Source organism: Pelophylax lessonae (genome assembly GCF_965119305.1).
Source record: "Pelophylax lessonae genome assembly, chromosome: 5".
In the NCBI taxonomy this organism is placed as follows: domain Eukaryota; kingdom Metazoa; phylum Chordata; class Amphibia; order Anura; family Ranidae; genus Pelophylax; species Pelophylax lessonae.
In genome coordinates, this window is record NC_138772.1 from 482,051,208 (window position 1) to 482,074,281 (window position 23,074).

Here is a 23,074-nt window from a genome sequence, read left to right on the forward strand (position 1 = left end):
TGCATGCATTTGTATTCAGCCCCCTTTACTCTGATACCCCTAACAAAAATCTAGTGGAACTAATTGCCTTCAGAAGTCACCTAATTAGTAAATAGAGTCTGCCTGTGTGTAATTTAATCTCTGTATAAATACAGCTGTTCTGTGAAGACCTCAGAAGTTTTTAGAGAATCTTAGTGAACAAACAGCATCATGAAGGCCAAGCAACACACCAGACAGGTCAGAGATAAAGTTGTGGGGAAGTTTAAATCAGGGTTAGGTTATAAAAAAATATCCCAAGCTTTTAAAATCTCATGGAACACTGTTCAGTCCATCATCCGAAAATGGAAAGAGTATGGCACAACTGCAAACCTACCAAAACATGGCTGTCTACCTAAACTGACAGGCTGGTCAAGGAGAGCATTAATCAAAGAAGCAGCCAAGAGGCCCATGGTAACTCTGGAGGAACTGCAGAGATCCACAGCTCAGGTGGGGGAATCTGTCCACAGGGGGACACAGCAAACATGTGGAAGAAGGTTCTCTGGTCAGATGAGACCAAAATTTTACTTTTTGGCCTAAAAGCAAAATTGGCAAAAACGGTATAAGTGGGGGAAAACTAACACAGCACATCCCCAAGAACACACCATCCCCACCATGAAACATGGCGGTGGCAGTATCATGTTGTGGGGATGCTTTTCTTCAGCAGGGACAGGGAAGCTGGTCAGAGTTGATGGGAAAATGGATGGAGCCAAATACAGGGCAATCTTAGAAGAAAACCTGTTAGAGTCTGCAAAAGACTTGTGACTGGGGTAGAGGTTCCCCTTCCAGCAGGACAACAACCCCAAACATACAGCCAGAGCTACAATGGAATGGTTAAGATCAAAGCATATTCATGTGTTAGAATGGCCCAGTCAAAGTCCAGACCTAAATCCAATTAAGGATCTGTGGCATCGCTGCTCACAGACGCTCTCCATCCAATCTGGCAGAGCTTGTGCTATTTTGTAAAGAAGAATGGGCAAAAATTTCACTCTCTAGATGTGCAAAGCTGGTAGAGACATCCCCAAAAAGACTTGCAGCTGTAATTGCAGAGAAAGGTGGTTCCACAAAGTATTGACTCAGGGGGCTGAATACAAATGCACTCCACACTTTTCAGATATTTTATTTGTAAAAAATTCAGAAAACCATTTATCATTTTCCTTCCACTTCACAATTATGTGCCACTTTGTGTTGATCTATCACATAAAATCCCAATAAAATACCGTAGATTTACCTTTTTGCTTGTAAAATGACAAAATGTGGGAAATTTCAAGGGGTATGAATACTTTTTCAAGGCACTATAAGCCAGTGCCAGACCAGGCCTAAGAAGAAACTCCAACAAACATGACAGCAGATAAGATTTTGTTATGACACCAATGTTTATTAATTTGTTTGTGTGTGTTATCAATGTGTTTAAAGAGGAACTAAACTTTACCTGAGCACCACAAACTAAAAGCGTTCTTTAATTAATTTTACTATTCAAAGCAAACTCACCCATCCATCCATGTCTCCATGCTTTATTTAGTTAGGAAATCACTTAAAAAAAAAAAACCTAGGATTTCTAGTAATTGCCATCTTGAGTAAGGGAAGAGGATCAATATAGAATTTTCTTCCTGGAATCCATCTGCCCTTAGCTCAGACTTGCAGGCAGGAGGGAAGTTTAGCAGAGAAAGACCCTCCTCCTTTCTTCCAGATGAAAGGAACAAAAATGCCCCTAAGAACTCCTAGAATGTATGTGTCATGGACTTGCAATAGTGTTTGGCAGCTTACCTGTTCCTTCATGTCTGTATTAGAGGCCAGACTTCACTTCTGGTTCCCTTTTATCATCTCTCCTTCCTGTTCCTGCCCCACCCCAGGTCATCACAGGAAGTCTATATTAACCAGTGCACTGCAGGTCTGCTTTGCTGTTCAACAGTGTTTTTTTTTCCTTGTTTCCTGTCTGCCGTGTGCTTGATCTACCTTTCTGTGTACCGATTTTGGCTTGTCTCTGACTACTCCTGTTTGCCTGTTACCCTGACCTTTGGCCTGTCCCTTGGTTACCCTCGTCTGCCTGTTACCCCGACCTCAGCTTACCCATCACCATTCCGTGTGTCCTGAGTGGCTGCTTCCCTTCTCTCCCTACGGAGCGTGACTCGGGGGACCCCAGGGTCCTCGACCTGGGCCCAGCTGCAGCCAAGTCCATCCTCACCACTAGAGGCTCTGATTGACACCTGCTTGGTCTTAGACTCCGCGCCCTGGGGAATCTTGGGCTCACGTTTCCGGTCCATCCGCAGCAGTCTGCTATTGGGTTCACTACCTTGCGCTGCACCCCTGCCTCCAACAGGGTGCAGTTGTCACCTGGCCACAGGTGACCTGACAGTATGACAATAGTTTGGCCTAAGCCAGAAACCAGGCAGCAACTGAAGAAATGTAAAAAAAAGGGGCAAAACAAATAAATATAATAGACCTTCTTATCTATTTACTGAGGCTAGTTGCATTAGGATTAAAAATAGTGAAAGATGCTGGCAGCATCCCTGTTTTGTGGCAAGTGGCAGAACCCACACCATTGGGCTCATGTAATGATTTTGTCCACCTTTAAAGAACCTGTGAAAATCTGTGTCCATTGCCTCGCCATCACCTGTTCATGAAGTTTTGACAGATAAACCGGCAAGGTCATTTGTTTTTTATGGCTGTCTGTATCCCTGTTGTAGGATTTCCACTCACTTCTGGTTCTCTCTGATGCCTAATAGTCAGGAAGTAGGGAGGGGAGATGTTTCCTTTCTGTCTGTTTAGTCGCAATAGGCAGGAAATAAAGTGAATTACGGATAACACAACAAAGTTGCCAGAGGTTTTAAACCCGTCCCAACTCTTTTAATAAAAGTTTCTGTGTGCCCAATGGAGATTCCTCTCATTTCCTCATCAGATGATACAACAGGAAGTGATGGGGAAAGCTCCCCTACCGGGACACAGGCAGCAGTAAGAACTTGGCAGAGGTTTAACCCATTTTATTCTATGAAAACTAGAACATTTTGGTTGCAATTCTACTTTAAAACATAGCTTTAATGAAAAACATTGCTTTAGTGTAAGCAGTTATATCTAAGAGATACAAGACAAAGGAGGTTCCCCTGAGTGGGACTTTTTAGGCACAATGGTATATTAAACCAATCAAAAATTGATATGAAGATCAAAAAGTGGTATTTTATTAAATATATGTGAAGAAAATCAAAAAGTAAAAACATATACAAGCATAACCAGATAACTGATATACAATCATGCACTAGAACTTTAAACCCGACATGTTTCGAAGATAATAACTTTCTCTTCTTCTTCAGGGGTAGCTCATGCAAGTGCTCTATAAATAGAAAAATATGAATATGAATGCTGTATAACAGTGGTTTTATATTTGATATATATACACAGAATTAACACATTGTATCAGGAAACTATACTGGGAGCACTCACAAGGTTGATCTTATCTGGACTTATTTGCTTGTAAGGAGAATAAAACCAACTGACTGAGCTTGATCTGACTGGCGGTGTGGGCAGGAATTTCCTGATGATATATTCATGCAGATAAGGCCTTATCAAGTGAGGTCAGGTAAGTGTCTCCAAATGCAGACATCTGAAGTCCAAGAATTAGGAAACCAAAGAAGGTGCCACAAATTCCCTCCACTGATGTTGGGTAAAAAAAATGGAAAAAAATAAATAAAGATAGACTTAAGCTTCTTGGTATAGTAAACTTGTTGCATATGTCCCCCACATATGCAACAAGTTTACTATACCAAGTAGGGGAACCTCCTTTGTCTTGTATCTTGTATTAGGGATGTGGCACCATGAACACTGGTCACGTACACCCCCAAATAAATTTATATCTAAGAGGGTTTTTATATTGTATTTTTTTATGTGTTTGTTACAGAAGTGGACCACTGTGCTGAGAGTAGTCATGGATGTCAGCAAATCTGTACCAACACAGAAGAATCATATGAGTGCCGGTGCTATGAAGGGTTTAGGCTAAACAGAGATAAGAAGACCTGCAGTCGTAAGTGCCTAATGACCTAACAATAGACTATGAAATATATGTCCTCCAAGAGCACCTGTCTCTTACATATGCTTTTGATGGCCATTTTATGGGCTAGTATTTAAGAATTTGACCATCTTTGGAATAAAATAAAACATATTTGTGAATTTTATTACATTTCTTATATTATTTAGCCAGATTTTGTTTTACGCTTTTATTTCTGGACAGCTGGTTGGTTGCTGTGGATTAGACCTTTCAGTACATGGACCCAAAATATTCTGTCCATTCACTAGAAAACAAAGACAGTGATAAAACGGAGGAAGTATTCATACCCCTTGAAATGTTACAACCAAAAACATAAAGGTTTTTTTATTGAGATTTTATATGGTAGACCAACACAAGATGTCACATAATTGTGAAGTGGAAAGAAAATGATACCGGTAAATGGCTTTCAAAATTTTTTACAAATATGTGAAAAGTGTGGCGTGCATTTGTATTCAGCCCCCGTGAGACAATACTTTATAGAACCACCTTTCACTGCAATGACAGCTGCAAATCTTTTTGGGGATGTCTCTACCAGCTTTGCACATCTAGAGAGTGACATTTTTGCCCATTCTTCTTTGCAAAATAGCTCAAGCTCTGTCAGATTGGATGGAAAGCATCTGTGAACAGTAATTTTCAAGTCTTGCCACAGATTCTCAATTGGATTTAGGTCTGGAGTTTGACTGGGCCATTCTAACACATGAATACGGTTTAATCTAAACCATTCTATTGTAGCTCTGGCTGTATGTTTAGTGTCATTGTTCTGCTGGAAGCCGAACCTCTGTCCCAGTCTCAAGTCTTTTGCAGACTCTAACATGTTTTCTTCTAAGATTGCCCTGTATTTGGCTCCATCCACCTTCTTATCAACTCTGACTAGCTAATTGTTTCAAATTAGCATTTTCAAAAATTCTACTGAAATGGAAAAAAAAGTGGCGTATATGTATGACTGGGCATTCCTTTCTCTTCCAACTTCTTATCAATGGCATGGCAACATTTTCAGGACTGCATAGTATTACAGTGTCTTGGAAAATTATTCATACCCCTTGATATTTTCCACATTTTGTCATGTTACGACCAAAAATTAAATGCATTTTATTGGGATTTCATGATTGAGAGAGTTTAGTTCCACTTTAATACACATTTTAAGTGCACTATCATGCATCGCTATGGTTGTCAATGAGCCTTTTACCATGCACCAACACATCTTTCTCTTTTATTCATTGACAGAAACAGCTCCATATCTTCTTGACCCCTGGGATATGCTGCCCCTTAAAGGAGTAGACACTAGGAGGAAAAAAGTTTGACTACGCCTATAAGGCAGTCCTTATAGTATACTCCCACTTCCTGCTATAGATCTTCAGTTTTTTTCTGCCTAGTCAGGAGTAAGGACCTAGTTCCTTGCTGGGATCTCTGGTCCTGGCATTTTTTTTCCTTTTTAAACTGATTTTTTTCTTCTTTTTATTATTTTCTGTTCCTGTGAGAACTACAATCAATTCGGTTCCTGTGAGAACTACAATCAACTGCCGGACTGGGCGACGCACTGGATATCCTAGATCCTTATGGTCTTCCCAGTCTGGCCAGCGAGCGCAATCTGACCTTAGCTCCGCACTAGGTTGGCCGCCCGCTACATAGCCCCATTGGATGGGGGCTGGCCCGCGAGTTAAATGCCTTGCGAGGACGCATAGCCCTGGTCACGTCCCTGGTCACGACCTGTGTCGCAGCGAGCCTCTGGCCCACAGCACCCCCATTCCAAGATGGTGCGGTGGTCTGCCTGGAGTGGTGGCCACCCAGTTCCATGGTGTGGTAAGTAGTGTCCCCCCTCTCCCTTGGTGGTCTTTCGGGGTGGACATGGGCCCCTCCCTAGGATAATCAGACCCCCGGGTTCCCCTCCACCCCCCCCAGCCCCTCTAAAATGTCACAGTGAGTCTTTTGTTTATTATGTCCTCTATGGAGGGAAACTTTAAATATGGGGGGTGCAGCCGCTGCTGAGTTGAAGGCGCCCGCAGATCCTCTAAAGTGGCAAAGGTATTCCCTTTTTTCCCGCCTACTGTGACATCATTGCGATGAATCAATGGAGTTGTTCTAAACGCAATATGGCAGTGCCTATGCATTTCGATAGACGGTATCCCTTGGGGAGTCTCTGTTGAGTACGTGGGCAGTCCCAGATGTGGTGGACTCTCAGGTCTCCAGACTGAATAAATCCACCATAATTCCGGTGGAGGAGTCTCGGGTTTTTAAAGGATCCTTTTGACAGAAGAGCTGAGACTTTGGTCCTCCACATGTTTACTGTGGCCGGTTCGGTCCTTAGGCCATTGTTCACCATAGCATTGGTGTCCCTGACTGTCCCAAGTGGGCAAAGCTTTTGCGCCAAGATCTGGAGGGGGAACAGCTTCCACCTGCCTTTGCGGAGCTGGTGGACTATTTGGTCCAGGAGTTGCAGTTCGTCTGTGATGCCTCTCTGGATGTGGCTCCCTTAGTCTCTGGGCTGTCCGTGACAGCAATGATCCTTCGGTGCATGATACGGCTAATATACTGGTCTGCGGACCAGACTTTCCAGAACACCTTATGTGATCTTACCTTCGTGGGAAATCGCATGTACGGAGCCTCCCTGGGAGGACCTCCAACGGAGGTTCCATGAGGACCTGGTCTGGTATGCTGAGAGTGGGTCCTTCCAGACCTGCAGACAAGCCCTCATCTGCCTGAAAGGGCGCCATCACCTGTATTTAGGATGGGGGAGGATGTCTTTGCTTCCTTCCGGACCCGTGGCCTCCCTAATTTGGTCCGGCTACAAGATCGACTTTTCGGTCTTCTCCTCCAGAGAAGTTCTTTCCTTCCAAGCTGCTTTTATCCCCAGACCGCCTGCGAGATCTCTTGGGGGCGGTGCAAAACATGACACTACAAGGGGTGGTTGTCCTGGTCTCAGAATCGGAACATTTGTTTCATGGGTTTTATTAAAACATGTTTGCAGGTTCCAGGAAGAAAAGTGAGGTATGTCCAATCTTGGACCTCAAGCTCTGAACTGTCTTGTGCGGGTACAGATGTTTTGAATAGAGTCCATTCGTACGGTAATGGCATCCCTATATCAGGGGGATCTTCAGGCCTCTTTCGATATTAAGGCTGCTTACCCTCATATTCCGATTTATGTCGGTCATTCGCGATTCCTCCGCTTGCCGTAAGCAAGGAGCATTTTCAAGAGGTCTCATCTCAGCCCCTCGGTTTTTCACAAGTGTTGGCCCAGGTGTTGGTATTGTTGCGCCAGCGGGGGATTGCGGTACTGGATTACCTGGATGTTCTTCTTTTTTTTATTGACCTTCTACCCTTGAATTTCCCAATTCAGTTGGACCCCCTCCCCTAAGTCGTCCCTGTTTTGTGGCAAGCGGCAGAACCCAGACCATTGGGCTGTTCATGAAGTTTTGACAGGTAAACCCGCAAGGTCATTTGTTTTTTATGGCTGTCTGTATCCCTGATGTAGGATTTCCACTCACTTCTGGTTCTCTCTGATACCTAATAGTCAGGAAGTAGGGAGGGGAGATGTTTCCTTTCTGTCTGTTTTGTCTCAATAGGCAGGAAAAAAAGTGAAATATGGAGAACAATACAAAGTTGACAGAGATTTTAAACTCTTCCCAACTATTTTGATAAAAGTTTCTTTGTGCCCAGTGGAGAGATTTTCTCATTTCCTCATCAGGTGATACAACGGGAATTGATGGGGAAAGCTCCCCTACCGGGACACAGGCAGCAGTAAGAATTTGACAGAGGTATAACCCATTTTATTCTATGAAAACTAGAACATTTTGGCTGCAATTCTACTTTAAAACATAGTTTTAAAGAAAAAATTTATGTAGTGTAAGCAGTTATATCTAAGAGGGTTCTTATATTGTATTTTTATTTTTTTGTGTGTGTGTTACAGAAGTGGACCACTGTGCTGAGAGTAGTCATGGATGTCAGCAAATCTGTACCAACACAGAAGAATCATATAAGTGCCAGTGCTATGAAGGGTTTAAGCTAAACAGAGATAAGAAGACCTGCAGTCGTAAGTGCCTAATGACTTAACAATAGACTATGAAAAATATGTCTTCCAAGAGCACCTGTCTCTTACATATGCTTTTGGTGGCCATTTTATGGGCTAGTATTCAAGAATTTGACCATCTTCATAATAAAATAAAAAATTATTTGTTCATTTTATTACATTTCTTATATTATTTAGCCAGAGTTTGGTTCACTTTTATTTCTGGACAGCTGGTTGGTTGCTGTGGATTAGACCTTTCAGTACATGGACCCAAAATATTCTGTCCATTCGCTAGAAAACAAAGACAGTGATAAAACTAAGGTAGCTGAGGTGATATTCAGGTGCCTCAGAAGTGTTCTGTGACAACACAATAATTGTGCATTCAGAGGCCTTCACATATGAAAGTCCTGGAGTCATATAGTGCCTTGAAAAAATATTCATACCCCTTTAAATGTTACAACCAAAAATGTAAATGTATTTTTTGAGGTTTTATGTGATAGACCAACACAAAGCGTTGAAGTGGAAGGAAAATGATAAATGGTTTTCAAAATGTTTTACAAATAAATATATGAAAAGTGTGGTGTGCATTTGTATTCAGCCCCCTTTACTCTGATACACCTAACTAAAATCTAGTGGAACCAATTACCTTCAGAGGTCACCTAAATAGTAAATAGAGTCCACCTGTGTGTAATTTAATCTCTGTATAAATGCAGCTTTTGGCCCCTTTCACACTATCCGTCCGTCGGACGGATTCCGTTTTTCTCAGCGGGGGATAGAGCTGCCGATCCCCCGCTGAGCAGGAGGATGACAGCTGTGTCTCCGTGCTGTGTGCGGAGACACAGCTGTCAGTTCCCCATGCATCTCTATGGGAGAAATTGGATGGGAACGGACCGTCGGTCCGGTCTCATCCAATCTCATCCGATCCGATCCGCTGGAGGGATGGAAAATAGGGTTTCCATCCGTCCAGATTTGACGGATCGGATCGGATGTCAGCGGACATGTCTCCGCTGACATCCGATCCCCCATAGAGATGCATGGGGGGACCGTTCAGATCCGCCAAAAAAACAGACAGGCGGATCTGAACGGTTCGCCTGTGTGAAAGGGGCATTTCTGTGAAGCCCCAAAACCCTAGTGAACAAACAGCATCATGAAGGTCAAGGAACACATCAGACTGGTCAGGGGTAAAGTTGTGGAGAAGTTTAAAGCAGGGTTAGGTTATAAAAAAATATCCCAAGCTTTCAACATTTCACAGAGCACTGTTCAATCCATCATCCGAAAATGACCCTAAACATACAGCCAGAGCTACAATAGAATGGTTTAGATCAGGCATGTCCAACCTGCGGGCCGAGGGCCGCATGCGGCCCAGAACCACAGGCAATGTGGCCCACTGCCCCCTGACAATAATTTTTATTTTTTTTTGCTGGGGAGGAATCAAGTCGAGTCGGGGGCACGGCCACATCGGCTTCCAACTAACTGTAGGCAGAGGCTGCCTCAGAGCCTCTGTCAATGGTAGACAGCACATTGGTGACGTCTATCAGGAGCCGGTCCAGGAGGCAGGACTTCGTATGACATCGGTCACCGGGTAAGCGGGAGATCCCTGCTCTGTGTAATCCAGCGGCTCTCCTCTCTCTTCATTGCAGACTGCATTGGATGGGCATGCACTTGTGAGGCTGCATTGGATGGGCACTGATCAGGCTGCATTTGCTGGGCACGCACTGGTGAAGCTGCATTGGATGGGCATGCGGGAAGCGCATGGCTGCGTTTTATTACTTATATACTTTAACTATAGTATATATTTTATATGCGGCCCGAGAAAATTTCTCTACACTCAATGTGGCCCAGAGAAGCCAAAAGGTTGGCCACCCATGGTTTAGATCAAAGCATATCCATGTGTTAGAATGGCCCAGTCAAAGTCCAGACCTAAATCCAATTGAGAATCTGTGGCAAAACTTGAAAATTGCTGTTCACAGACGCTTTCCATCCATTCTGACAAAGCTTGAGCTATTTTGCAAAAAAGAATGGGCAAAAATGTCACTCTCTAGATGTGCAAAGCTGGTAGAGACATCCCCAAAAAGACTTGCAGCTGTAATTGCAGTGAAAGGTGGTTCTATAAAGTATTGGCTCAGAGGGGCCGAATACAAATGCACACCACACTTTTTAGATATTTATTTGTAAAAACATTTTGAATGTGCCATTGTGTGTTGGTGTATCACATAAAATCCCAATAAAATACATTTATGTTTTTGGTTGTAACATGACAAAATGTGGAAAATGTCAAGGGGTATGAATATTTTTTCAAGGCACTGTAATGATGTGCAGTCCTGAAAATGTTGCCATGCCATCGATAAGCAGCAAGAAGAGACAGGAATTCCCAGACCCACACGCATGCCACTATTTTATCATTTCAGTAACATTATAGAAAACGCTAATTTGAAAAAATTTACGATTCTAAAATGACCAATGATTAGCTCTGGACAACTATGGATGGTGTGCTAGGTAGATATACTGTGATCCACTGATCTGAATGGTGATATTATTTTAATACGTTATGCGTAGAAGAGCAGCAGATAGTCATTATCTGACGGAGCCAGGGGAAATCTACATGCAACCACATGCAGTAGCAGCATTTTGCAATTATTTGCAATTCACTGCTATTGTGTAGCTTACACTATAGGCAGTCATTTGTTCTATTAGTTCAAATCAGTTTTTATTTACTATGTGGTAAAGTTCAGTAACACACATGGTTTACGTTGTGTAACCAAAACATGCGGTAATGCTAGAACTATGGTTTAGGTGCCATTCATTTTTAGTGGCTCCCCAATGCACATCCCTAACACGCCAAATAGATCCAGGTTTCAGTACACCATAACACACCGATGTGAACCATCTATAGGTTGTGACACGCTGTTCTGAAAGAAGGTCCATTTAGAGTTTATTCAAAATGAGTTCTCCCTGTACCCCTGCTCTGTTTTCTCTCTCACTTCTCCCTGCTACTCACTGCTCACTGACTGGCTATCCTCACCTCACACTGCTCATTGACTGGCTATCCTCACTGCGCACTGCTCACTGACTGGCTATCCTCACTGCGCACTGCTCACTGACTGGCTATCCTCACTGCACTACTCACTGACTGGCTATCCTTACCTCACACTGCTCACTGACTGGCTATCCTCACCTCACACTGCTCACTGACTGGCTATCCTTACCTCACACTGCTCACTGACTGGCTATCCTCACTGCACACTGCTCACTGACTGGCTATCCTCACTTCACACAGCTCACTGACTGGCTATCCTCACCTCACACTGCACACTGACTGACCTCACCACATTTTGGAGAAAAAACTGAAAGTGTTTGTTTACATTGATAAGTGTATATTTATTAAAATATGTTTTAATACATTTTAAAATGTTGATTTACATATATTTAAAAAAGTGTGTATGTATACATAAATACATTGTGTGTGTGTGTATATATATTTTATACACATATACACAGTATCACATTTTTGTAAATATTTTATTATATCTTTTCATGTGACAACACTGAAGAAATGACACTTTGTTACAATGTAGTGAGTGTACAGCTTGTATAACATTGTAAATTTGCTGTCCCCTAAAAATATCTCAACACACAGCCATTAATGTCTAAACCGCTGGCAACAAAAGTGAGTACACCCCTAAGTGAAAATGTCCAAATTTGGCCCAATTAGCCATTTTCCCTCCCCTGTGTCATATGATTCGTTGGTATTACAAGGTCTCAGGTGTGAATGAGGAGCAGGTGTGTTAGGAATGGCAATTTACTTCTGAAAGTCTTGGCCAGGTTTCTTTGTTTATAAAATGATTTCCCCTGTGTGAGTCTGGCAGCCCTTTTGGCTGACCCAAGCCATCAGAACTTCACATTAAAGCTTAATTTAGTGTACATTTTTGTATGATTTTGTATTTTAGCTGTTGATCACTGTGCCCTGAATGAACATGGCTGCGAGCACTTGTGTGTGAATGCTGATGGATCCTTCAAGTGCCAATGCTTCGAGGGATATTTTATTCGGGATGATAAGAAGACATGTCAAAGTGAGTGACTTTCATGCCTTATATACAGTGGGAGATCATTGCAGACTGTGATAGGATGTGCGATGTCCACACAGATATGTCAACAATTGTTCCAGCATATGCTTTTCACAGTGATAATGACAGTGACAGTTATTTTCTCATATATATTTAGCAAACACAACTGTCGCAACCATCATTTCCAGCTTCAGGGCAGGTAAAGTCCAAAATAAACGTCATTCCACGTTGCCGTTTAAGATGTCTTTCATACACAAATCCCATTTAGTGCTGAGTTTATCTCACGTCTATGCACTGCGGTTTACCACATTTTTAGAAATCAGGACATGTAGCATTAAATAAGTTGATGATGAGGGACCTTTACCAAAGTATGCAGCTGGAAGAGTCCACAATTACAGTAAGCAGAGGCAACAGATGATCCAAGCAGGGAATGGCAGCATAGGTATTTGGTTGTATATATATCACCCGCAGAAGGCAATTCATCACTAATCGCCCTTTATAGGACAAAATCATTTGTGTAATAATCGTATAATAATGACCAGAAAAGTAACACAGATGATGTAGTGGTCAGGACTAAGTACTGCACAACATAGCTTATAGAGTGCAGCATTCCTGAGTATATTTAGGGTGTGCACTATGCAGAGTTGTCAGTCTAGTGCCGTCTTACATAGGTAGGCAGTGAGGTGCCCCTTTCACACTGGTGGTCAGTCTAGTTCCCCTTCACATTGTTTGTCAGTATAGAGCCCCTATTACATTGGTCATCAGCCTAGTGCCCTGTTACATTGGTGGTCACTGTAGTGCTCTCATTACATTTTGGTGAGTAAGGTACCCCTTTACATTGATTGTCAAAATACTGCCCCCTTATTTTGGTGGTTGGTGTAGTGCTCTATGACAATGGTGGTCAGAATAGTGCCCCCTTATATTTGTGGCCAGTGTAGTGCTCTCTTATATTTGGTGGTCAGTGTAGTGCCCCCTATACATTGGTGGCCAGTGTAGTGTTCTCTTACTTTGGCGATCATTGGTATGCCCTCTTTACACTAGTAATTATTGTAGAGCCCCCTTGCATTGATGGTCAGTGTAGTGCCCCCTTTACATTGGTGGCCAGTGTAGTGTTCTCTTACTGTGGTGGTCATTGGTATGCCCTCTTTACATTGGTAGTCATTGTAGAGCCCCTTTGCATTGATGGTCATTGTAGTGCCCCCTTTACATTGGTGGCCAGTGTAGTGTTCTCTTACTTTGGCGGTCATTGGTATGCCCTCTTTACATTAGTAATTATTGTAGAGCTCCCTTGCATTGATGGTCAGTGTAGTGCCCCCTGTACATTGGTGGCCAGTGTAGTGTTCTCTTACTTTGGCGGCCATTGGTATGCCCTCTTTACATTAGTAATTATTGTAGAGCCCCCTTGCATTGATGGTCAGTATAGTGCCCTCTGTACATTGATGGCCAGTGTAGTGCTCTCTTACTGTGGTGGTCAATGTAGTGCCCTCTTTACATTGGTAGTCATTGTAGAGCCCCTTTGCATTGATGGTCATTGTAGTGCCCCCTTTACTTCGGTGGTCAGTATAGTCTCCCTTTACAATAGTGGTCAGAATGGTGCCCCTTACATTACATCGGTGGCCTTTGGTATACAGTAATCCCCCGCTACATCGCGGTTCAGTTTTTGCGGTCCCGGTAATTCGCGTTTTTTTTTTGTAATGTTATTTTACTATATAAATCATTAAAAAATAAAGATTTTTGTGTTTTTCATAGCTCTTGCTCTGTCTCTAAGTATCTTTTATGTGTTTAAATGAGTTTCTATTGTTTTAAAAGTGTGTTTAAAGACCTTAAAATGCTTTTACACGTACAGTGACAGTAAAAAAATCATGCCTACAATGCATTTTAATAGGGTTTTTCTATTTCGCGGAATTTCACTTTTCGCGGCTGGGTCTGGAACGTAACCCCCGCAATGGAGGGGGGTTTACTGTAATGGTCTATGGTGGTTTATGGTGGTCTATGGTTATATGTCCCCTTACATTGGTCATTATAATGCTCTCATACATTTGTGTTCAGTGAAGAGTTGTCACCATAAATTGGTGGTCAGTGTAGTTCCCCCTTACATTACATTGGTGGCCTTAGGTATAGTGCTCTTCATTAGAGGTCTATGCTAACATGCCCTCTTACATTAATCAGTATTGTGCCCCCATACATTTGTGCTCAGTGAAGCGATGTCACCATACATTGGTGGTCAGTGTAGTGTTCCTTTACATTAGTAGTCAGTGAAAAGTTGCCCCTTACTTTGGTGATCAGTGTAACCAATTATCATTCTCATAAAATCAGCAAGGGCAGATTATGTGTTTCTCTCCTGACAAGATCCTAGTAACACTAATAGGGAGATAATTAAATATGTCCTTGTTACTAAACTGATATTTTATTTTTGGCTTATATAGTACATTCATTCTATCTGACAGGTAAAGACCCCTGTAAAACCTCTGAGCATGGCTGTGAGCATCTGTGTGTCAATAATGAGAATTCCTACATGTGCAAATGCTTTGAGGGATACAGTTTAGCTGAAGATGGAAAAAGCTGTAGAAGTAAGTATGAGAAATGCAGATGTTCTGATTTAGATGTGTGTTATTGATAAACATGTTTGTGGCCATCTAGATATCGAGGAACATTGGATTATAAATTAAAAAATAAAAATGTGCATTTTCTTTCTATCTTTATTCCTCTGATTTCCACTATTCCGCTGATTTACACCTATGTGCATGTTAGGCCTTGATCATACAAGCATACTACAGCATACACCTGTGCAAGGGACAGATGTCAAATTAAGAGCAGTGACTATGTCCATGCAGCCTCTGCATCCCAATTAACATGAATGGGACTGCCTGCATGAGGAACCAAGGAACACCTCTGCATCCCCATGCGGGTAAACATGGCCCATCCACGGTTGTATGCTGTTGTCCGCCCATGTGAATGAGGCATAATGCGGGAGTTTTCTTGCATTGATCAAAGTTTTTTTTTTTTAACCACTTTAGCCCCGGAGGATTTGGCTGCTCAAAGACCAGGCCCTATTTTGCGATTCGGCACTGCGTGAATTTAACAGACAATTGATCAGTCGTGTGACGCTGTATCCAAAAGAACGTCCTTTTATTCCCCACAAACAGAGCTTTCTTTTGGTGGTATTTGATCACCTGTGCGATTTTTTGCGCTATAAACAAAAAAATAGCGACAATTTAAAAAAAAAACAATACAGTAAAACCTTGGATTGCGAGCATAATTCGTTCCGGAAACATGCTTGTAATCCAAAGCACTCTTATATCAAACCGAATTTTCCCATAAGAAATAATAGAAACTCAGATGATTCGTTCCACAACCATTTATTCATAAGTCTTTCAGTTTATAGTCTATATACAAAGATTATAGCAATGTGATAGGTTGTGTCATCATAAAATGTCCATCCACAAATGGCGCCTCCACAAGGGGATTAGAAGCAAAATCCAGCAGGAGCTACAGAGTATAAAAGAGAAGAGAGGCGCCTCTAAGTGTAGCAGTATGGGGACATTTAATGAAGGAACAACATTTAGCAACTCACATGGTTGATGATTAAAGAGGCACATCTAAATATGCAGGCATCCGGGGTAAAGCTGTCCACATAGACCATCTTCTGAACCACTGGCTCTCACAGATGTCAGTCTGCAATTGTGATTAGGAAGACTACCCTGCAGTAGAGTGATCTGAAAGCGAGACTTTGAACCGCTCGTGGAGCGCAGCGTGGAAGGGTGTGATGAAGATGGCAGTGCAGAGGATGGTCTATATCACAGGTGTCAAACACAAGGCCGGCGGGCCGAATGCGGCCCCCCATGCCATTTCATGTGGCCTTCGCACCTCTCCTGCAGCTGCAGCACCCCCTTGTCTCTGCCCCCACCTTGTCTCTGTAGTTGACAGCAGAGAGGACAGAACTCCTTTGCCAGATCCTGCACTCCTCTGTGCAACTGAAGAAAGGCTCCTCTTTGCTCCCCCAGGACATGGAGTGCTCTGGACATCTAATCCTACAGATATAATGGTGATGCGGCCCACGATGAAATGGAGTTTGACACCCCTGGTCTATATGGACAGCTTTACCCCGGATGCCTGCATACTTAGATGTGTCTGTTTTAATCATCAACCATGTAAGCTGCTAAATATTGAACCTTCATTAAATGTAACAATATTGCTACACTTAGAAGGACCTCTCTTCTCTTTTATACCCAGTTGTGACATGACGCTACTTGTATATCAAGACATCGCTTGTAAATCAAGTCAAAATTTATTTAAAAAATTTGCTTGTCTTGCAAAGCGCTCTCAAACCAAGTTACTCTCAAACCAAGGTTTTACTGTATTTTTCAAGTTTTTTTATATAAATTCTCCAAAAAAAATGTAAAAATCTAAATTTTTTAACATTTTAGGCCAATTTGTTTTCTGCTACATATTTTTGGTAAAAAAAATTGCAATAAGCGTATTTTGATTGGTAAAGTTAACCCCTTCCCTGCCAGTGTCATTTTTACAGTAACAGTGCATATTTATTGGAGAGGGAGGGGTTAATGTATGCCTGGTGCTTACTAACGTGTGTGGGGGGAGGTGAGGGTAGGTCTACGTCGCTGGACGATAACGAGCCACATTGCTGCAGTAGCAGCAATGTGAGCAGTGTTAAAGTGGTTAAGCTTTGACAATACAACCTGAACCTGATTGGTTTTTATGCAGAGCTGCACCAGATTTTGCACGCTCCAGTTTCAGTAAACCTGTCCCATTGTAGAATGTGATGATTAATACGGATTTACATCAAATAGACACCCGATATGTGTATGGGAGGTTTTAATTAAATGCGATTTGTGTTTTGTATGTACAAAAGAGAAAAAATGTTCAATAAAAACTACTTGATTAAAATAGAAAAACAAAAAAAAAAAACAGTAGATCTAAAACCAATGACTAAAATCTTCTATAAACTTTAAAATGTTTTTTTTTTTTTTTAAGTAGTTTTCAGTCTTTTAAAATCTTCAGCTTTAAATAATAGAATGCATGATGATCGTGACATTAAGAACATTGATGAGGAACCCCCTGTTATGAGGTGACAATTGTCTTCCCGTCATGCTTCTGTGTCATTACTATAGTATAGTCCACCTTACATCTAGGAGTGCCTAACAGAATTCGCCTTTAAATCCAGGTGTGACTATCAGAACCCCGCCTTACATCCAGAAGTGCCCAGCAGAGTCCCCTTTTACATTTAGTAGTGCCCAGCTAAGTCACTTTTACATCCACAGAGTACCCAGCAGAGTCCCTTCTTACACCTAGGTGCGCATAGCCGAGTCTCCCTTAGATCTTGGAGTGCACAGCAGAGTCCTCCCTTAAATCCAAGAGTCCCCATCATAGCCCCTCTTACATCTGGAGGCAGAGCAGGTCTGGACAGAGGAAGTCTGATCTTCCCGTAAATGTTGGAGGTAGTTCAATTTTGTCACTGGTTGCTAGGATGTGTGTTATAATACATAGACTGGCACATCTACTGCCATTCAGTCGGGGCTTCTCCAGGTCAGATAAAATCTTGTAGCGGGCCAGTTGTGGTCCATAGGCCATAGTTTGAAAATCCCTGCCATATGAAGATCAGCTAAATTTCAATTAGATTATCTTTTGTAGAGTTTTTGTATATAACTTTCACGAAAGAAGTTATCTATCACCACATACCAGATACAAAAAAGTACAGCTGGCAGTGTAATTGTTCAAACTGGAAACCTACTAAGCACTGAAAGATGTACTATCAGTATGAAAGTCAGACAATTACCATTATAATAAGGTTGGTAAGTGCAGCCCATGTATTTGAGTCCTGATAACTTGTACAAATAGGAAGTTCATTACACACTGCATGGCTTTACAGTAATAATTTCTATATCCCTGTATGTTGCGATAGTTAGGGTGCCCATCTAATAGTTTTTTTAAACTATTGACGCTCCCTGCTGATACCACTGCTGGTGGAAAGGAATTCCACATCCTTACCGCTCTGACAGTAAAGAACCCTCTATGCAGTTTAAGGTTAAACCGCTTCTCCTCCATTTTCAGTGTATGGCCGCGTGCCTTATTACCCTACTGCAATTTTTTTCCCTATGCTAAGGTCCCCAGTACGGTACATCATTATCATATCTCTTCTCAAGCGTCTCTTCTCCAGAGATAATACGTTTAATGCTTGTAGTCGTTCCTCATAGCTGGGGTCTAGTCCTCTAGTCCCTTTATTCGTTTTGTTGCCCTTCTCTGAACTCTCTACAGTTCCAGCGCATCCTTCTTGAGGACTGTTGCCCAGAACTGGACTGCATACTCAAGATGCGGCCGGACTAGAGTCTTGTAGAGTGGCAGAATTATCATTTTATCTCTGGCGTAAATCCCATTTTTGATGCATGCCAATATTCTTCTGGCTTTGCTTGCAGCAGCTTGGCATTGCATGCCGTTGCTGAGCCTGTCATCTACTAGGACCCCCAGATCTTGTTGCATATTGGACTCCCCTAGTGGTTCTCCCCCTAGCCAGTAACTTGCGTTCCTATTTTTAGCATCCAAATGTATTACTTTACATTTTTCAACATTAAACCTCATTTGCCATGTGGTTGCCCAACCCATCACTTTATTTAGGTCTTTTGTAAGGTTTCCACATATTGTTGTGAATTTATTGCCCTGTTTATCTTGTATCATTGGCAAACACAGAGATTGAGCTATTCATACCAACCTCTATATCATTTATGAATAAATTCAAGAGAAGTGGTCCTTGGACAGATCCTTGGGGGACCCCCACTTACTCTTTGATGGTCAACTAATATTTTAATATGGATCATACACTCTATCCCATAGGTAAAGACCCCTGCAAAACCTCTGACCATGGCTGTGAGCATCTGTGCGTCAATAATGAGAGTTCCTATGTCTGCAAATGCTTTGACGGATACCATTTAGTGGAAGATGGAAAACGATGTAGAAGTGAGTACAGAAAATGCTGGAGGTTTGGTTTGGATGTATGTGTTACTCATAAAGCTGTCCATAGTCAGCTGGATATTGAGGAATGTTAGGTTGTGGAAGGAAAAATAAAAATGCTCATTATCTCTCCATCTTTATTCCTCCCTTTTATGACTGCCTAAAAACATCCATGTGCATGGTCCTTGACAATAAAAGCTACATTGCTCTTACACTTACTCTTTATGTTGCTGATATCAGTTGGCACTGAGACATATTCAAAGTGGTAAAACTAAACTATGAATGCTTATGCCAGTGACAAATGTGACGGCATAATAATATATGGTAATAAAACAAGTACAGATTAGCTCCCCAGCATGTGTGGCATTCCTTCAGATCTAGGACTCTGCAAGTTCATGACCAACGGACAACTTTTCCTTTGTTCTAGTAGCATTTGTCACCCTTCCCCCTGAAAACTATTTCTCCAACAACTGAAGGCATTTCTCCAACAACTGAAGAGATGCAGGCCATTGCTATAGGTCAAGGTATTGAATTGGAATTCAAGAAGGTTTTTTGTCAAATGTTCTTCCAGCAGAGGTCAAATTGTGCTATGAGTCAGTTAAAATATAAGTCATTGTTTTTCTACAAAAAAATAGACCCTCACAAGAGTGCCCCCTTACATCAAGTGGCCCTATCAGAGTGCCCCCTTACATAAGTTGTTCCTCATCACAATGCCCCATTAGTAGCAGGCAGGTTGAGGGAGTGAGTCGAGAGGTTGAGCAGGCTGCAGATCTGTCCGGAGTAAGTTCCACTTCCCTCCTGTGATGTCGGGGGTGGAGCAATCAAATTAAACCACTAGTTGATAGATTGCCGGTAAACTTAACAACCATTGACTGCATAGAAGTGGGGGAAACCTGCACTGGGGACTGGCTGGCTGTAGGTCTTTATAGGATGGACACTTGGCCCGGGGCTGGACCGCGGTCCGCTATTTAGTGGTGGTTTCTTTAGGTTCTAGAAATGGTTCTCAGAGGAACTTTCAGCCACCATATCATGGGGGACTGGAACCTTGAAAGTTAGTTGTACTTACATGGTCCGCTATTCCCCAAAGTTGGGTGATCAGAAGGCTGTAATCCCTAATCATCCAGTTTTGGAGAATAGGGAACTTCTCCTTTAATGTTCCTCACCTTTCCACTTACTTTAATTTCTGGGGTTTCCAGATTCAGCAACTCCACCAGTATGCGTTATTATGGTCTTTACTTGAAAAACAGACTGAGTGGGGGGGGGGGCTGCACTAGAGACTGGTTGGCTGGAAGTCCAGATAGTACTTTCATTCAGTTTGGCTCCGGACTGTGGTCTGCCATTTAGTGATAGGAGAAGAAAATCAGCGCCAACTCAGTGTAGATTAAAAGGTTATTTATTACATAAAAGCAATGTAGTAACTCACACAGAAGAAATAGTTGATCAGCAAATGGCGATGGTTCATCTGCAACACTGTAGGAATGTTAGGGAAGTACACTGTGGCAGCCGTGGTCCTGGCTGTGCCGGTGGAGTCCGACACTTCCTGTGTTTCTGGCAGCGTTCAGTATCCAGGCTTACATCCAATAGTGGCAGGGGGGTGCTCGCGTTCGGAGCATGCGTGCTCCTTCCTCAGGCGATGCTCCAAACGCGAGCACCCCCCTGCCACTATTGGATGTAAGCCTGGATACTGAACGCTGCTGGAAACACAGGAAGTGTCGGACTCCACCGGCACAGCCAGGACCACGGCCGCCACAGTGTACTTCCCTAACATCCCTACAGTGTTGCAGATGAACCATCGCCATTTGCTGATCAACTATTTCTTCTGTGTGAGTTACTACATTGTTTTTATGTAATAAATAACCTTTTAATCTACACTGAGGTGGCGCTGCTTTTCTTCTCCCACCCCTTTTTGTCTGTTGCAGAGTCCCTCTAGCTCTGTATGAAGCCTGCAGCCACCTCCACCATCCATCTCCACTAACCACAGGGATTGAACTATCCTGCATACCTCTTAAAAAGACTACCTACAGCCACAGTTGAAACTTTTTTCATAAGATCGAATGTACTTGACTCTTTCACTGGCGCAGGTCGAACGTATATATATATATATATATGTGCCATTTAGTGATGACTACTCTAGGTTCCTACAGTTGTCCTTATAGGACTGTTCTGCCAATATATCACAGGGGATTGTACTTGCATTTTCCTCAGTTCCCTAAAGTTGCATGGTCATAAAGATGTAAGTTTTGCGGAATAGGGGACTTCTCCACTTGCTCCGGTTTCTGGGGTTCCCAGGCTCAGTGCTTCCATCAGTATTCATGAATATGACCTTTACTTGAAGAACAGAAGGAGTTAAAGCCCAGAAAGTGATTAACCACAAATTGCACAATAGGATTTGTCTGCGCTAGCAAATCAGCCGACACAAAGAATACAAATCAGGCCCGGAACAGTTGGTGAGAAATTTTGGAGGCATAATCCGTTTCTGTGTCCAGCTTAATGCTCTGGCGAACCAAGGAATCTATATGATTGAATAAAGCTTGGCAAGCATTGGCGGTGATTAGATTGGGGCCGGGAGGGATCATTCGTTACAAGTCTGGCCCATAGAGGGGGATGAGCGGTGACACTCAGCACAGTTCACTCCGCTCAGAAAGAAGGCGTCTGCTGGATTTGTCACTCTCACAGCTGGGGACATAACTTGTAATGCTTCGGTGGATAATGCAGTCTCATTTAGGGTGATGATGTTAGGTACAGCATCTGTTACATTGCCAAGTGGCATGTCTATTTATTATCAAATGTTTCACACGTCGTGATAAAATAGATCTACAAACACAAGCACATGAGCAGGTTGTTTTTTTTTCTTAACCCTTTCATGACCAGAGTACATTGAAACCTAGATGACCACATCACACTAAGGAGCATCAGTGTGCATCGGTTATCTTGACAATAACTCTATGACTTATGTGCAAAACATGTGTAAAGAAGGAAAAAGAATATAAAACAAAGGACCTTATTGGTTGCCACATGTAACCCCAAGAATTAAGTGAGTAAGCCGACAAAATAACATTTCAAAAATATTAACAACATATTTCTGCTAAAACATTCATAAAAACATTTCAATACAATTTCCGATTGCATTTAGATTCTCTAAAAAGGCACTAATTCTGCTATATCATAATCAATACATAACCATATATGTGTGTACACAAAATACAAACTGCAACAAATGTATTAGGCCAGACTACAGAAAGAAATAGAACGCTGGTCTCTGTCTCTACGCGTTTCACAGATGAATGGCTTTTTTAGTAGACCCCTATTATATTAGGGAATGAATCACAGTTACGTACAAAATTTATATATATATACAGTATATATATATATTAAAAAAAAATATATATATATATATTATTCATGAAATAAATGCAAACACAATAAGCATCAAGTACTCACATACATGAAACCAGAATCTTTTAGTGCTTAATCCAATAGAAGGGAATGATGCAGGTGGCCTTACAGCATTAAAATGGCACATTGGGGTTTGAACAGCTGATAAAGAGCCCTTAAAGGGCAATGCGTAACCTGACGAATTATAATAATGAGTGAAATGAAATATCTCATGCCAGAAATACAAAAGTAGCAGTAAAATGGTAAAAAACAATGAATAAGATAATAAACAAATGAGTGAAATAAGTAGATGTAGAAGTAGATATTTCACTCATTTATTTATTATCTTCTTCATTATTTTTTAACCATTTTCTTTTCAAACCCCAATGTGCCATTTCCATGCTGTGAGGCAACTTGGACCATTCCCTCTAATTGGAATAAAGCGGTAGTAAACTTACGAGAAGAAAAAAAAAAAGAACTTTCTCCCTGCAAGGTAAAGCCATAATGTGTAGTTTGCATGCATACTAACACATGAGCAAAGACTCATCTTGGAAAAAAAGCCCTCCAGCAGTGCGCTGTCACTGTTGCAGAGGCTTCCATCTTCATCCGGTCTTC

At 42.0% G+C, this 23,074-nt stretch overlaps 1 protein-coding gene across 1 annotated transcript in view; it reads left to right on the plus strand.

Moving 5' to 3' along the window:
- Nucleotides 1–23,074, plus strand: part of MATN2 (matrilin 2) — a gene marked incomplete at its 3' end in the record, with an annotated part of 143,739 nt that overhangs the window by 76,388 nt on the left and 44,277 nt on the right. Inside the window, exons 8-12 of the mRNA XM_082259007.1 lie at nucleotides 3,908–4,030; nucleotides 7,959–8,081; nucleotides 12,005–12,127; nucleotides 14,569–14,691; nucleotides 18,968–19,090. Of these exons, the coding sequence (XP_082115133.1) occupies nucleotides 3,908–4,030; nucleotides 7,959–8,081; nucleotides 12,005–12,127; nucleotides 14,569–14,691; nucleotides 18,968–19,090 (615 nt within the window). The remainder of the gene's footprint in view (nucleotides 1–3,907; nucleotides 4,031–7,958; nucleotides 8,082–12,004; nucleotides 12,128–14,568; nucleotides 14,692–18,967; nucleotides 19,091–23,074) is intronic.